The sequence below is a fragment of the Ischnura elegans genome, chromosome 3 (assembly GCF_921293095.1).
Source record: "Ischnura elegans chromosome 3, ioIscEleg1.1, whole genome shotgun sequence".
Taxonomy (NCBI): domain Eukaryota; kingdom Metazoa; phylum Arthropoda; class Insecta; order Odonata; family Coenagrionidae; genus Ischnura; species Ischnura elegans.
The window spans coordinates 109,412,466-109,430,097 of NC_060248.1; the positions used below are offsets into that span (position 1 = coordinate 109,412,466).

The 17,632-nt window shown below is 36.6% G+C and overlaps 1 protein-coding gene across 4 annotated transcripts in view; it reads right to left on the reverse strand.

Moving 5' to 3' along the window:
- Nucleotides 1–3,652: 3,652 nt before the first annotated feature.
- The window catches only part of LOC124156357 (homeotic protein spalt-major), a 289,209-nt gene continuing 275,229 nt past the window's right edge, over nt 3,653–17,632 (reverse strand). For 2 of the 4 annotated variants that reach the window (XM_046530872.1, XM_046530873.1), the window contains exons 3-8: nt 17,452–17,585; nt 14,100–14,345; nt 11,821–12,115; nt 8,721–8,866; nt 7,158–7,331; nt 3,653–5,998 (exon numbers count right to left, since the gene is read on the reverse strand). In XM_046530872.1, coding sequence (XP_046386828.1) covers nt 5,441–5,998; nt 7,158–7,331; nt 8,721–8,866; nt 11,821–12,115; nt 14,100–14,345; nt 17,452–17,585 — 1,553 coding nt within the window. In that variant the 3' untranslated portion in view covers nt 3,653–5,440. The remainder of the gene's footprint in view (nt 5,999–7,157; nt 7,332–8,720; nt 8,867–11,820; nt 12,116–14,099; nt 14,346–17,451; nt 17,586–17,632) is intronic. The other 2 variants (XM_046530874.1, XR_006864305.1) reach the window with 2 other exon arrangements.

Here is a 17,632-nt window from a genome sequence, read left to right on the forward strand (position 1 = left end):
TAATCTTTTTTTCCGATAACCGATATTTAGTACCGATAACCGATATTTAGAACCGATAACTTGATCTGGTCCAATATTTCACCTTGATGAGGTAAATACATACATAAATAACATTATGGTAGAGGAAAAATTATCGGATATCGGTGCTCCGATACCGATATGCCGATTGTCCAATATCGGCCAGTATTTACATCGTATTTAATTATCGGCTCACCCCTAGTTTTTTCGCAGTATTGTTAGTCTGCTACATCTCAGAATAAGAAATTGGTACCATATCTATGTCAGGAAAAGACCAATTTATTAGGCCTGACCATTTTTGTGATCTTGTTATCTAGTCCAAGCTAAACTGCCAGCTCCAAGTCCACATGTCACTGTGACTTCCTCTGTGTTTAAGCATTCCCATGCAATCAGGTATATCACTACATAAATATATGTAATTATAATAATGCTTTGCAGAATCACAGAACTGATTGAAGGGAGTGCTAATGTGGTGTAGGAAAAAAAATAAAGGAGTCTCTCTACTGTCTGTAAAAAAAAAGCAAGACACCAGAGTCTGAGGAGCTTTAGCTTCTAAACGAAGCAATCAATATCAATGCAAAAAAAACATGCAAAAGAGAATTCACTGGAACAAAAGCTATGGGAAATACTGAGCGCTCAAAGTTGGGAAACTTTATTTTACGTGCCAAAAACGGGTACTTTTTAGAGAAAAAATTAAGTACAGGAAATACTATGGAGCCGATGATTTTTAAAAGTATACGATCAAATGTAGAAATAAATTTTCTTTTGCATGCTTTTTGTTGCGTTGATATTGATTGCTTCATTTAGACGCTAGAGCTCCTCAAACTCGGGTGTCTTACTTTTTTTTACAGACAGTAACTCCTCATGCTTGTGTTACATACATACATACATCCATTTAACAGTCTAATTCTCTTCAAGGAAATTAATTCACCTGCAGGTACTATCCAAGGCAAAACTCCACTCTTTTGAGACTAAATGGGTAAATCGACAAGCCAGTCACATTTTTTCCTCACACCCATAACGAATTTTTGAGGGGGCTCGGGCCCCCTCAGGCCCCATGGAGTCGGCACCACTGGTGGTGCCACATGTTCCTTTCTGACTGCGCAAACGTCCAGTGCCAGGTGGGTACCCAAAGAGCATACAAAAGACCATCAGTGGCAGCACCTGGAATGTGCGGAAGAAGTTTTCTGCCATTTTGAAGAGGAAGGAGATGATTTTTTGGACTCTATCACCCAGTGATTTCCACATGTTGCTTGCTCTTACGAAACACCAAGGAGGGATGAAGTTCGTGATGGACGACAAGGTGCAAGAGGTCAAACTTACCTTCGCAACGCAGACAGAAGCTAGTATGACAATGGTATTCAAAAGTGCATTGTGCAAAGGAGAAAAGTCATCGAGTGCCAGGATGACTACATCGAAAAATACCTCAAGCTATGACCTTTCCAACGGTATATCCAACAATTTAAATAAATGTCATATTGAATGACAAAGATAATTGGAGACCTTACTTTTAAGTTTACCCTCGAATGGGCTTTTTATAAAATGCTCTCCACACATTTTATTAATCATTTCAAATACAGTGGAACCTCGTTAAAGCGAGTACGGGCTATAGCGACACCCCCGCTATTACGAGAGATAGCCGATGCACCGTCAATTGACCCTATAATAAGCGTGTTAAAAAATTCGTTTTTACGAGACCCTTTCGGTGTTGGCTCTCGCCATAGCGAGGGTTTCACCGCCGGAAGACTTTCATGAAGACTCCTTAACCTCTGTAATTGCTAGCGATATGTTAGAAATGAAGTTAATGGAGTGCTCAGTCTCAAATTTATGTAGTAAACTGTCGTTCGATAAATATAATGATGACGAAACAATGCTTTGCATGATTTTTATTCAGTGCGGCACTTATGAATTGTTTGAATAGTTAGTCGTTATCTGAGTAAGGAAATTTAGTGATGCAAAAAAACATCGCCTTTTGTCTGGATTATGCTTACGTTTATCGGATAGATGTTTATCTGTCGCCGCACCACTCCTGTTCCTGTATATCTGTTCGCAACAGGTATATTGGCTATTATTTGCTCCACCTCCGGTAAAGCGACAATTCGCTATAGCGAGTGTTTATTAGTGCACCGTGGGGTGTCGTTATATCGAGGTTTCACTGTATCATTTTGGGAGCTTTAATCAGGCTAGGTTGGTTATATCACAGTCATATGCCATGTAGTTATGATTAACCCAACTCAATATTTCTGCCCTGAAGCTCTAAACGTTAAGATTACTCTTTCGATGATGAGTGAAAAGTACGCCCATAAATTTGAAATGATTGGTTTCACATGGACTTCAAAAAATTATTTTCAGAAGTGCTTAAGTTTAGGATATATGTCACAAACATTCAGGACCTGACTTTAACTGATGAAATTAGATGAAATGTGCCCTTAAAAATAAAAATGCATGGGAAATACCCAAGTAAAATAACATATGAGTCAGCGCCCATCTTCTGGGTTTCCGTTGCATCAGTTGGCTTTTGTTGGTAGCAGTTTCCTCCCCTTTTCTTTCATGTACTTTGGACCATAGGTTATTGGACAAACAATTTCAAGCTTGGCAGTGCAAAGACATTGATAAACAAATATTATTATTATGATAATTTTATTTGAATTTAATGAGAAATAGGTTCGATATGCTTCAAACTTTACGGCCAAAAATTAATATTATTTGGTGAAACAAGTTATAGTTTTTACACTTTATTTTATATATAACTTTTGGAAATGTGAATACCTTACATGCCACTTATATCCCATACCTCTGGAGTCATAATTTTGAGGTATAAGTGAGATCAATTAGTTGTATATAAATGCTCTGATATCTTCTTAATGCACATAATTAGAAATACAGCCTTCCACAGCTACACAACTCATGAACTGCATTCTTATAATTTTTTATATGAGATCCAGTATTACTAACTACTTGTTTATCAAATCAGTGATTTAAAAGTATCCTGATGCTGACATTATCTTCATCTTTGGAAAATATGTCGGAAAATAAATAAAGAATTTCTTATTGTGTGTCATTTCTGAGTAGAACAAATTGAAAGAATTTGTATTCCTGCAATTATGGTGTGAAATGTTAAGTCAAGATTTCATTGAATGTTTCTGATTGATACAGATGCATATTTAATTGTTCTACAAATTAAAATGTGGTATCGTCATACATACATATATTGTGGATAGGTGTGGAGTTGTATTTCAATGAATGTGAATGAATGTTTCAGTGGCCTTCAGGGTCCATAGTGCCTTAGGTAATTTAGCTCTTGATTCTTTGTAATGTAAAATAATTTTCAGTTTTAAGTTATACTAGCATCACAATTTTATAATATTTCAGCCCCCCACAGGTTTAACAAATTTGCAGGATGTAGCAAGTGAGTTTCTTTAGGGTGGATTTTGTTTGTAAAATGGGTGTTCAATGAATTTTCTCTATCACAAACTATGCTAATTAAACATTGCTCTGAAGATATGCACCTATAATCCACATATACACTATGTACAGTAACGTAAACTCACCAGAATAGTCACAGAGAGTGTTGGGGAGAGGGTTTAAGGAAAAAAGTTTCATTTTCAGGTAACATCAGTAAAAACTCAAAAGGTACTCTTTCTGTTCCGAGCAACATCCACTGAACAGCAATTGTATGATTATTATAACACCAAAGTACAGTAGCAAATGTACAATACCTCTTTTGAACCCCACAGAATTTTTGCTTTCACACTTGAAATGTATCTTGAGTGAGATGCTACTATCTGATTTTCCATGTAAACTATTGAAATGTTTTTCATCTTCTTTGGATGAAGCTGGGCAAATGGAAGGTAAATGAAAAGGTTCAAATCATGGAATTTCAAATGTTCTTTCCTGCTCACGTTTTAGGCATCTTCCATTTTCACATTTGCACCATCTAATTTTGTCCCATTCAACTCCAGGAACTAGAGAAACACTGTTGGATATTATTTCTGATGTTGGTAGTTAGTAAATTGCACAACAGCTCATTTAAAATGTGGGCATGCAGGATTTTTACTTTTCCGAATCGGGAATAAAGTTTCAAAATGAAGTACTGTGGGTTTTGAAACTTTTCCTTTAAGAGGATATGATTTTAAAAAGTTCCTACCACACTCAAGAATATACCAAACACTTCTTTCTGTTCTTTTATACACATCTTCAACAATCTTCAGCCTTACTCTTTCAATTCACCCTCCCGCCTTTTATCTTGTTGAACAAGTCTTGACATTCTTAGCAGAACCCTCGTAAATGGTGTAGTATCACAGAGAATCAATTGTCTTCAATAAACTTAGGATGGAGGAGAATAGGGAATGGAAAGGAGTGACAGAAAATTAGGACTTCAGTAACCCTTTTTTTCAAATCACTATGATCAATCTCCATGGGTTCATAGAGTTGTAAGTGCTTATTTTAATTGCTGCCACAAAGCACATTCCGTATGAATCTCATGGAAACCAAGTCACTCGCAGGCACCTTTAACTCACCATGCATTTTTATAACTTTTCATTTACACTTATTTTTTCTTCATTTGTTCATATTTCTATTCCGTCTCATTTCATATGAGTGTAAATGACCTCTGAGAAGCCATTGTTTCCTAGTTTTCACTAGATAATATTTTTACTGCACTGTTATTGTTCCCTGTTTGGCAATTGAGATTCAAAGTTTTGGCAGAAGCAGAGCTTCATGTTTCAGGAATTGGCTGACAACTAACCACAGCTGTGTTAAATTGCTCACAATACTTTCAAAATTGCATCCACATTGGCATATATAAACAGATCTACACATAAAAATCTTTGTCAGCTGGAACTGTTCAATAGCATTTTGTTTTTAAATGTCAACACCATTTTATTCACTTCCTTCCTTACTCTCAAAGTATTACATGTTGCACAGGATTCCCTCACCCCCATCTCTTGCACATTAAGACTAGTTTCAAAATAGGAACATTGCAGCAGTGAATTCAGCAATTAACAAAAAAATAATTACAAAAAAAGTTGAAAAAGTAATCAAAAAGCCACCATGATGGGAAATATATAACAATTTTTCCTATATACTTGATACCATCCTCTCACTGTAACTATTCCACCAACCTTGCTTAATAAATAAACCACATTAGACGATATGTAGACTCCATTTCAACTTTCAACACAATCACTCAGTCTCACTGTTATGCTTATTCTATTAGTTTGTCTCATATCTTTTGTCTGCCACTAATTTTTCAGTTTGTGCCTCTAGCCACAAAAGGGTCATGGCGGTTTCAATAGCAGAATTACATAAACATGAGTTGACTAAAACCAGCCTTTTGATTGGACTAGAACCCATTGGCTTCAAACACTTATTAATGTTTCCTCCTTGTATCAATTCCTTCCTTTTTCCTGCACTAGATTCATCACACAACTAGGCTCTCTTCCCTAGAGGTAACCATCGGAGAAGGGGTCGACGGAGAAGGGGCAGGTGAACTGTCCATTAGTCCTTCACTATCCCCCGGCACAGATGACCGTTGCTCCCTCTCGAAGTGTAGGTCCCACATGGGGGGAGGGCTGTTCGGGGATGAGTTTCTTTGGGCGTTAGAACCACCACTGAGAGCATGTTGGTGCTGTTGGGACTGCTGCATGGATGGGGACGGGGGGGGATTTAAGGATGGTGGTGGAGGCGATGACGCCTTGAGTGCTTGGGGTAGCGGAGGTATTGGCTGCCTCAGAATTGGTGGAAAGAGAGGAGAGTGCGTGGGTTCGCCCGACGGAGCGTGGTGATGAGGAGGTGGGGGTGGTGGATGGTGAGGAGGAAGGGGTTTGTCGTATCCAGCGAAAGCAGCCAGGGCTGCGTACTTGCTCACAGCAGCTGCAGCTGCAGCCGCAGACGCGTTGGGTCCACTCGTTGGAGGAACTTGAGGGGGGACAGGCATGTGGTTGCTGTTGGCACTCTGTATTACCGAGATCTCATTCAACTGTGAAAAGTCAAATAAATTTGGTTAGCCACTTTCATGTTAATTTTGAGAATATTTTTTTAACCCTTTTAGTGCGGTGCGCCGATATATCGGCTATTACCGCTCGGCTGAAAAGTGTGGCGGCTTTTACGTAGTTGTTGTTAAATTTGAGGACATTGAAAGAAAAGGACTTATATATCAGTAAACGTATAAAAATGTTGTGATTATTGTCCAATATAATCTCATTAATTAAAAAGAAACCGCTTAAAGATATCTAAAAAATTAACTATATAATGTTGACTTTTTCCTAGTCGCTACATTTTATTAAAATACCCTCTGCATTTTTCGACTGTACCCTGGGAAGAAGGATAGCACTAAAAGGGTTAAAGATTTAATGTAAATTTTATGTTTAAAGATAGGATTCCCAGTGTTAGGGATGTGACTATTTGAAGTTTTACCAGGTTTTGCACTTACTCAGCCTGGTCTTGGCTTTGCACACAAACTAAAAATAATTATTTTGAAAATATTTTTGTTTTTAAGGCCTTGAACTTTTAATTCCACTTGTTTTTACATTATTATCAAGGCTTCTTTCAGCATGTTGAACTTTTGGCTGACATTACCAATGTATCCTGCTATAGTTTTAGTTTGTAGTTTAGCTGTAGGCTTGCTCCAACTGATTTCATTGAAATCCAAAGTGTCCCATGTTCATGGTGCATATGGGCCATTACCATAGACACCTCACAAATAATTTCCCCCGAAGTCCGCCCAATTCCACATGAATCCTTGAGGAAATTTTTTTATGGATACTGATTTAGTATGGGGCTTAAACAGGGGTGCCGACTTACTAAAAATATTGGGGGGGCCCAAGCCGGGGATCTTGCCCCGGAAAATTTTATAAGAAGTGAGTTTTGAGTTTTTTAAGCATTTTAGAAGTGTCATATGATCAAAATTAGACCCCTGATTACTCGAATATTGATATCTTGACACTCCGGGGAAAATCGACAAGCCTGACACATTTTTTCCTCACACCCATAACAAAGTTTTGAGGGGGCTCGGGCCCCCTCAGGCCCCATGGAGTCGGTGCCCCTGGGCTTAAATATGTAAATCTAGCACTGGTTATGGTTCTCTTCAATTAGATCAAAAGCTAACAAATAATTATGGTGTGAAATTTTTACTATACCTTTTGCTGCATTCCGTTGAGGAAGGGAGCTGGGAGATAAGGGTAGAATAGATCAGGTCTCCTCTGGAGAAAATCTGAGTCTTTCGGTGTCATGGGAATGGGGGGGAGATCCAAGGACATTCTCCTGCCCCTCCGAGATGCTCCGTTGCTCCACATGTGTGTTCCCATGTGCACCTATTCATTAAAAAAAGAGTTATGAAAAAAATTATCATCATCCGTGAGATAGGTTCCATGCCTTCATGAATAGTCGTAACTCATTGCTAGAAAATAAATTTTACCCAATGACAAAGTTTTATAAAACTGATTAAACTAACACATGAGTGAAAATGAATGGACATAGTGAATTCAAAGGTTAGTGGGGAAACAAAAATAAATGAAGAAAAACTATTACTCAATGTGACAAAATTATTTTTGGAACAGCCTTATGGATAGGTAGGAATAACTTGCGTGATTGAATGAGTGTAATTACGAATACAATTATTAAATAAACCAACACTACATAAAATAGGATTCAAGGATTGTTAGTCAGATAGGCCAAGCATTAGTAAAAAGCAGAGCATGAGTAGCTATATAATTTTAGCCTTCTGCAATCCACAAGAACTTGGCCACACATTGGGCACAAGATTAAGCCAATAAAATTCATCTAACAAACTTATGGGAATGTTAGGGAGTGGAATTTTTATTTGATGTTCTTAATGATGAATTTATGCAACACCCAGATAAAAGTAATATTATCTTCGAAGGGGATTTTTCACATTGATGCTGCAATGCAATTTTTTTAGGCATGGGCTTCAGAGTGATGCACAAATATTAAATCAGTAATGAAGCTTTATTTTTCTAATGTGGTAACAAATTTCAATTCAATGATATATTACTTAAATGGCATTCTGTAGTACATAATGCAACTGCAGTTGGGTGACAAGTTGTTTTACTGCATCTTAGTCTTTAAGTATTCTCTATTTTACTGTGCTAGATTCCAGATTTGTGCAAAATGGGGATTCAATTTTAAATGCCAATGGTTTGATTAAAATTTAATAGATATGCTGTTTTACGTCATTGGAGTGGTGGAACTCTTAGAAAACATGTAGGTCAATGCTTCTAGTACGCATGGAACAAAAAAATTCAGTGATTTGCAATTGGAGAACATATTTTTCTGGCCCTTGGAAAGTGTACAAGTGATATATTAAAAGACTTGCATTATAGGAGATTCAGCCTGTAAAGCATTACGGTGAATTCTCCATTAATTTCATGAATTGTCAGGTATTCATTATTTTATTGCTTGGATAAATGGAATAGCAATTTCATCATTGACTCTTGAAACCTTTCCAAACATATTTGAACACGACATCTCGTTCTATTCATTTTGGCAATTCTAAAATTTCATGTGTATGAAATAGTTACAGATTGATTTTAAAATTTAATTTATCCTAGAACATTCCACTCCCTACTGCTGAAAGGGGATATGTGCTTGTAGATATTGGATTTTACAGTTATCACAACATGGTGATGGGCACTAAAATTTAATCTTTTGAAAAATTTCTCATAAATTTTACTCATATTTACCTTCAAGTTCCCCTTTGTGGTGAAAGCTTTTTGACAGATTGTGCACTTGAACGGCTTGTCCCCAGTGTGAGTTCGCATGTGAATCTGCAGTGCTGACGATGACGAGAAGTTCTTATTGCAAACGTGGCACAAGTGCTTTGGCAAGCCTGCAAGCACACACACACACACGCATTCATGTATAAGGGAAGATTGTAAGAAGGAAAGTATTTTGGGGATTGGTCGGAGGAGAGGTCAGTTAGGGTTCAAGACTTCCCCCTCCCCCAATAATAGCATCGAAAGAAAAAAAATTCACCCTATGCTAGTTCTGAATATTTAGAAAATTTTGTTCGACTTGCCCACTTAGCAAAAAATTTCTACAAAATATCTATAAAATATCTAATACATCTTTTGCTAAAATGTAGGAAATATCTTGTAATAACTTATAGACATCTTCTAGACAGGTTGTAGATACCCGATTGTCTGCTTTTCCTATATCCACAAGATATCTTGAGCAGATATTTTCTAAACATTCATATTCAAATTGAATCCGCTGGGAAAATTCAGGACTGTGTTATAATATGTTTCTGTGTAACAAGAGTTTATTTTTCAGTTTACAGCCTGCCTTTCATGTTGGTATTTTCGAAGTCCAAGCAATAGCCATACTTTTATAGAAGAGAGATATTCTAGACATCCAGTAGATATTTGAAAAATGAGTTTGCGTAACTTTAAATTGCTTTTATAAACATTTGTCATAAGAGTTGCCTTCGGTTTCTGAGTGCATATGTGTACAATGACTTCATCTATCCATCCGCTAAAAAGCATAGCAGTCACATTTTTTCCTAGATTCGGGTGTTTTTTTGTATAATTGCACTTGAATCATACAATAAGAGTCCTAGCTCAAAATAGATATATTTTAGACACCTAGCAGATATTTAAAATATCCAAGACATAGAAAACACGCTGGAGATATCAAGTAGATATTGTGTGTTATGTGGGTTATAGCGCTCATTAAATTTGTATCAATGTTTGGGAAACTCTTGTTATTTTATTTCTCCTGTTCAGTTTATCAATATTTTTGATATCTTTTCAAGTCAGACCTCATTTTGGAGTGACATATCGCAAATATTGGAATGAAAACAAGAGTTTTTATTCTATTTACTCCTTTTGGTTCTGAATAAATTGCTTGATTGAGTTATTGTTCCATTATAGTCAATAATATACCTAATAATACAGCAAGTTTTTGAAACTTGTGTATACAATAGGAATGACATAAAAGATGAAAATTTTATCCAAAAAATAATATTTTCTGGTATTTCACTATTACGATAATGTACTCATAATACTATTGGTACAATTTTCCTTGCGTGCTATTAAAATTATGTGTATCTAAGTTATTTTAATTTAAAATCAATCAGAAATATTCTGGAGAAGAGAATATCAGAATAATATATGTAGTGAAAATGTTTTCTGATGTACATGATTTTATTTATACTCTTGAAGCAGTGTGTGGTTGTATTTTATCTTTTACCTAGGCATTCTAAGTGAAATTTTTATCTGTAACATTTCATTCTGCTCATCATGAAAAGCTGTTTATAGCATTTAAGATAAGGGTTGTCAATAGTTAGAAAATGAAATTACTCCTGCCATATACATACTCTACAAATTGTGCAGTCCTAGCTCATATATGTTGAATTTTATTGGTATTTAGCTATAATAAACACTTATTTTCATGGTAATTTTTATTCAGCAAAAGTCTTTTTCTTAACTCACGAAATCTATCTGGAGCTGATCTGGTGAAAAATTGAACCACTTAAGAGATCTTTAATGGGGAAATATGACTGCTTTTCTGAGTTAATGTTTCCTTGAAATTCCTTTATTATTTAATTTTAAAATTCGGTAAAAAAATTTCTTGAGCTCTTCATTAATGATTGGTAAAAATTTTGTTTTTAAATGTCGTTATCTATCGCTCTTTACTGTTGATGTCAAATAAAGGGCTTAGCTAATACATGATTGGATTTTTTTGACAAATGGAATAACATTTTTTTGAAGGCGCATATTTTGAGTAGTAAAATTATTGCAGATGGAGTGTTTTGCATGGTGGAATTTCTTATCAATGTAAGATTCAATGCGTAGTCTGAATCAGGATTTTTTATTTCTCAGTAATAGGCAATAATATCAATGAACTTGAATTAACAATGACTCCAGTCCTTGAGGATGTAAATTACCCTATTTTTTAAGTGTAAAAGTAAAAAGATGACCTATTCCAAGTTCCCTTCAATGACCATGACCACTTTTATATAGAGACAAGTTTCCCATGGACTACAATTCTGATTGTCATCATGCAGGATCACCAAAACCACTTTTGGGAATACTGAGCACACTTTGAAATGTTAAGGCAGAAGAGGGCAAAGCATAGCAAAATGTTATAATTCTAACAAAGGCCAGGAAATGGTTACTGGAATCAAGTAGTTAGCTTTCTTTGAGAATGGTCGTTAATTGTGAATTACCATACCAAATTCAAACCACACAAATGAGGAAAAAATCTTAAATTTTTAAAATGAGATATGTTAACATTAATTAATTCATTGAACACACTAATAAACATGTATTTTAAATAATTTTTCTTGTAATGTAATGCAATAGAGTCACAGTTATACTGAATAATTATGGATATTATTTTTATTATTATGTATGAGAAAACTTTGACAAATTTACTATTTCTATCTATAACAATCAGAAATGAACTCAATTTCTATGACTTAAATTTGTGACCAGCCCTGGCAAAAGGTTAATAAATTTTGAAAGTATGTGTATAGGGTTACATATGTGCTAAGATATTGAAGCTAATGAAAAGATAACTACTCTATTTTATTTATGGTATCACAAGTCGAGTTTCCTATGATAAAAAGATTTATCAAATTTTAGCGGCTGGTTGCAAAATTGACTGATGTTGATTCCAAGATTTTCTTTGAAATAAAATCTAGGTGCATTTTAAAAAGACTGAATGAGAAACTAATGTAGGCATTATTAAAAAAATAATACATTGCCGAAAATTTAAACCTGTTCATACCAGTGGTAACTGACTGGCCAAAATTATACACGGCCCTGCATCAGTACTTGCCTGGTGGTCTTTTCGGGACAGGAAGAGTTCCTTCGCTTTCTGGTGGCCTCTTGATGCTGGAGCCATCCAATGCTACTGGCCCTGGGTTAGATTTAACATCGCCAAGAGGTCCCATGTCATCTGGTTGCATACTGGAAGAAATGCTACCATTGCTCCCACTTCCACCATGGTGATTGGCATCTTCACTCATGGGCAGCCCTTGGGATCCTGTGCTTGGGCTGCGGCTGCTTGCTTCAAACAGGTGGGGAGGCATGTCTCTTATTTTATGTGTTAGCATATGCTGCTTCATGTTTCCCTGAAGAATAAAACACACATGAATGAGAGGTGGTACTTTCGTATCATAACTATTCTGTTAGGATCTCTGCCAATAATTTTTCCGGATAATTTTATAGAATTAGTGTTTCTATTCAAAATCGATTTTTATTGCTGAGCTTTAAAAAATAACTCAAAGGCATTTGGTATGCATAATTAATATTTTTACTTTTGTTAGAAAAATCATTGACCTTCATAGCTTAACCATGTGACTTTGAAACTATTGAAGTTCATATTAGTTAGAGCATAATGTTCAGGAGATGTTAAGTTCCACAGTTTTTAGTTTTCTACAGGGACTTGTGGGATACATTTAATAAAATCTCACAGCCATTTTAATTTTCTACATTTTCACGAATGACATATACTTCAACTACACAACTCTTGGAGTGACATTTTATACGGTGACAATAAAGTATATTTTTGAGAAATAGCTCCACACAGCAAAGCAAGTTATCAGTGCAAAGCAGGATGAAAAAACTTTTGATATAGTTTCATGTATGATATCATGCGTCGCAGTTATCATAGCTGGGTTAGTTATCATTCATATGATATTTTATGATGAAAGATAATATTTATAGAAGCCACGCCATTCAAAAGCAATTCACAATCACAACTGCTATATTATCATTGTGAAAATCCTTGTAAGAGATCGAATTCAAGAGCTAATCCATCTTTTTGCTATACTTTGCAAGATCTATTTGCAAAGTATTGAAAGAAGACAATTAGCTCAATGTACCGGTATAATTAAATTTGGATGCCTGCAGAAAATTATTGAGAGGCTGAAAGACAATGTTAGTTTGTCTCAGAGTCTTCACGAATTTCTGAGGAGGATCAACTTCATTTCTGCGAATCTGTTAAGAGAAGTAATCAGCAGCAGTCTATAATAATTTACTCTTTTTAAGTCGTGAGTTGAAGGATAGTACATAATTAAATTAGCAAATTATTTCAATTTTAGATGCTCTTTATCTGGTAACCTTATTTTTTGAATTTTCAGCTTTTCATAAGCATAAGCTTTTTCTTCTGGAAATATTTTATGTACGGTGGCAATGCACTGCATTGTTATTGAGATTAAAGTTTTACTTTTTTGTTTACTCAATTTAGGTTTGTTTAATTTAATTCTATAATCAAATGCACTGTTACTAACTGTAGTGTATTAGTTGAAACTGATATTTTGGCATTTAGTGAATTTTAAACTGTCCATATTTTGAGTTATTCTAACCTTATCAAAACCTTATCCTTTCGCACCCAAGAATAATGTCCAATTTCTAATTCCCTAGAATATTTTCATCAGATATTTGAGTTATTATTTTATAAATGAAGCTCAGGGTAAATATTGCAAACGGAATGGAAACCTAATTGAAAGAATTCATGCAAGAAGCAAGATCTGTTGAAAATTAGTCATGTCAATAATTATTGGTAAGGTTCATCAGTTGGTATCATAAGGTACTTGGGATACTGGTACAATTTAATAGGAAGTAATTTCCCTCCCTAACCTTCAGTTTATCCATCAGGTTAGAAATTTGGAAATCTTTGCCGATTCTCATTGGGCATTCCATTGGTTTGATGTCTAAACAAGAGATGATCGGTTACATGAAGAAAGCTACATATAAAGTTCTTGTTATAAAAATTTGGTTTTTAAGGTAAATGAATGCTCCAATATGGCAGTAAAATTTACTGGCACACTACATTAGTAGCAATTATTTGAGTGAGCGCAACTACTTTTCACTAGAAAACAATATGAAATGCATGCATTGTTTTTTCACTCATTTCCTGTTCCACGAAAAAGTTGGCATTTACTCATGTAATATGCTACACGAGGCCAACCGCTATAAAAAATAATATGAAAAGTTTTTCAAGTGACCAAGGCCATGCTTGCCTACAAAAGCTGATTTAAAAGCTGTTTGTGGTTTAGTTGCTCTGTGATGTGACAAGAGAGGGGAAGATAATGAAGGGAAGTGGTCCCTTACCAACCAAGGGTTCCAGTCAGGGGCGTATCCAACAGGTAGGCCCAGAGGCAGGGGGGGCAACCTTGACACTTTCTCGCCTGCCCGCTTACGCCTTTTAGGCCTTGGTCTTGCGGGTGGAGGCAGCTGGCGCTGCAGGTTGCCCCCTCCGCTGCCGTTGAAGCCTTGGATACGCCTCTGACATGAGAGGCATACACCATGGTTGGCTTGGGCATTAGGGTTGAGAGGGTCTAGAAGTTCGGTTATTTCCTGAAAGCAGCGCAGAACAACATTTTCGAAAAAATTCTTTCTCACCCAAAGGAAGGGCAGAGAAGGTGTAAAAATGCATTTCTATTATATTTAGCATACGAATTCTTGATTATTTTCCAATGAAAGCTAAAGCCTTTTTTTATAGGAATATAACTGACATGTATGTACATATTTTAAAGATTTAAATAGTTAACTAGAGGCTATAGGATTTGATCAAGGTTTAATTAAATCAATTAATGTGACATTATCAGAGGCGTGTATAGCTTATGCATATGTAAAAGGGGTATACTCTTTCATGACATTGACTCTTTTGCATTCCATTGATTTTATGAAGTATATAAATATATTCTTCTTTAGTTGTCTCTGGTGTAAATTTTCAGATCCAAATTACATACTTTGACATTATTCTCTGATCAAAATTCTTTCAAAAACAGTAATAATGTAAGGAGATATGATGGGATTAATAATATGTGATTGTAAAGCAGCCGTATAACAAGAACAACCTTTTGATTATGGGAAATATGGTGAAAGGCTATCGAGGTTGTCAACTTGTGTTTTATCTGCCTGTAAGGTTTTTTATCTTTAGTGTCTCATTTAGGAATCATCAGGAATGGTGTAGTGTCAAATTGTTTGAGATGACATTGTCAGATGAGAATATGTACTGAATACTCAAATAAGATTAGCAACCCGATTTAGCATAGTAATAGCTGAAACTGTTATGTGTACGCAGGGGCGGATCCAAGATTTTTATCTGGGGTGGGGGGGCACCAAGGTCTGACAGGCAAACGGTCATCTCATATTTGGGATTAAAAACAACATGCAACAATTACTCAAATATATATACTGTTAATTTTAAAATAAAAGTTATTAATTTGTAAATATTTATAACTTTTGTAATAGAAAATACAATTTATCAATATTTATTTTAAAAATCTTAACTACTTGTAAAGCGTGCCCCCCCCTCCCCTAAATCCGCCTATGAATGTATATGAAATTAAATACTGCATTTGCAATTGCATTAAGCAATCCTTAAATCATTCCAATTAATTTTTAGTCCAGCCTTAATATGTTCAAGTAAACAGTGGTGCTGTTTTACCCTTCCCACCACTAATCAAAGTTTAATATTAATGACCTTTGGTTTAAAAATTCATAAAAACAGGTCGCATGGTGTATCACTTTCTACTATTATTCATTCCTTTTTCAAAAATGTTTGTTTATAAACCACACCTGAATTAAAGATTGAACTATAGACATTTACTTGTTGATAGATATACTAAAATACCACAAATTTGACGTCATGTAACTTTATTATTAATGCTGTAAAACTCCATAAATTAATTCCAAGCTCTAAAGATACCCTAAATGTGCTAAATTAGAAAGGGATCAGGGAGGGTCATACTGTAATTACAAGGAATGGCCTTGTATTTAGGTGTACATACTTTCTTTGTGAAAATATTAGAACAAGCGTCTTCAAGCTTTATCTTTGAAAATGGAATTATCTGCCAAACCTCGGTTAATTTTTCTGAAATGAAGGTTGGGGCCATGCCAAGATTGGTTTCATCGTCAAGATAGAATATTATTTCAAATGAGTAGGGGAGTATTTTTATTCTGATTTCCTAATGCATGAGATGTACTATCTATAACGGAAAAAAGGATCATTTGAAAAAAATCACCTCAATTTTGACAATGGAAAAACATGCTAGAAAGATACAGGAGAGGAGGAAGGGTTAGAAAAGAGAATCAAAGGTGGAGGTGGGTGGGGAGACCGTGGAAGGGGTGTGGAAAGAATGGCATTAGAGATGGGGGGGGGGTGAGGTGGGTGGAGGTATGGAGTGAGGGTGGTTTTTGGAGGAGGAGGAGGGGGTAGAGAGCGTCAGGACTAGGGAGGAGGAGTGGGGTTGGAGAGGGCGATGGAAGGGGGGCGAAAACTCCTTCTAAAATAAGCAGTATCAGACGACGGTCTAGCCGAGGCTTGGGTCAGCTCCAACGACGGCTAATTTTGAGATGGGGGGGAGTGGTTGGGGAGAGAAGGGGGCGGGGGAGCCGTGTGTATGTCTGTTCGTGGGGGTTGGGGAGTCTCGAGAGGGGTGGAGGAGGAGGGCGTAGCCGGTGCCATCTACTCACCCACACCAGCGCCCAAAAAGATTGAAGACGTTTTACAAGGCAACAAAATGCGTCGCCGTTGGAGCAAATGCACTCCTCCCCTCACTTGCCGCTTCTTTTTACCTTGCACCGACACTCTCCCCATCTCTCCTCCCACAATCAACCCTCTCCTCTTCCCAACCCCCTGTCGTCGGTCGTTTGGCATGTCGGAGACCGGCACAAACACCACCCAACGGACGGGACATCAGTCAACTTCCTTCGACTAGAGCGCCACCCTCGGGTGTTCCCACCAAAAAGCTATAAAAATTCCGCGAACGGCTTCATTTTATTTTCCATGGAGCTCTTTCAGAAATGCGTAATTTACCGGAATGTCAAGGTGATTCGCGGTACATTTTTTGGAATCCGAATGCCGCGGCTTCGTTGTGGAAGAAGCCTTTTACAACGTTTTTTCTTTTTCTAACGATGAAGGCAGCTCGTGATGGAGTTTTTGGTTGGCATATTTTTTTTTTCATACAGAGCATTTTCTGGCATTTATCTCCAGGGAAATAAATACGATTGTGGTATACATATGATTAAAATATCTGCTTCATTCAGAGTGAAATACTCGGCTGTAGTGAGCTGCAATTCGTTATTGAATTGATTGGTTATCATTCAGTAAAACAAAATTACTTATTGGCTTCCGCGGGTGACGCAAATGATAAACTGCGAGCATAGGCGGATCTACCTTGCCCCAGAACAAAATCCTGGATACGGCCTTGCTTGTGCCCCCCCAGAAAGAAATCCTGGATCTCCCCTGACTGCGAATGTTTTCGCTATTGTATGTACTAATTTAAGGTAATTTTATTTGATTCTGGTCGACGCGATTCCTGCTCTTGGGTGTGATTCTATGATTATTATTTTCTGATTATGACGCGCACAATGAGAGCGCTACCTGGTGCAAAAATGCCACGAAAGGCCTCGCGTAGAGCAATGGGAAAGTGGAGAGACACTAAATTGTACTCACCTTTGTCGAGAAGCCTCGGTCACATATGGTGCACTTGAAAGGTCGCTCCTTGGTGTGACTCCTGTAGTGGATTTCCAGGGCTGAGTTGCATGCGAAAGTCTTGTAGCATATATTACATGTTGTATTTCCCCGCCCTGAAGTGAAAAAAAGAATCGAAATTCGATGCGCTCGTTAGCTTCAG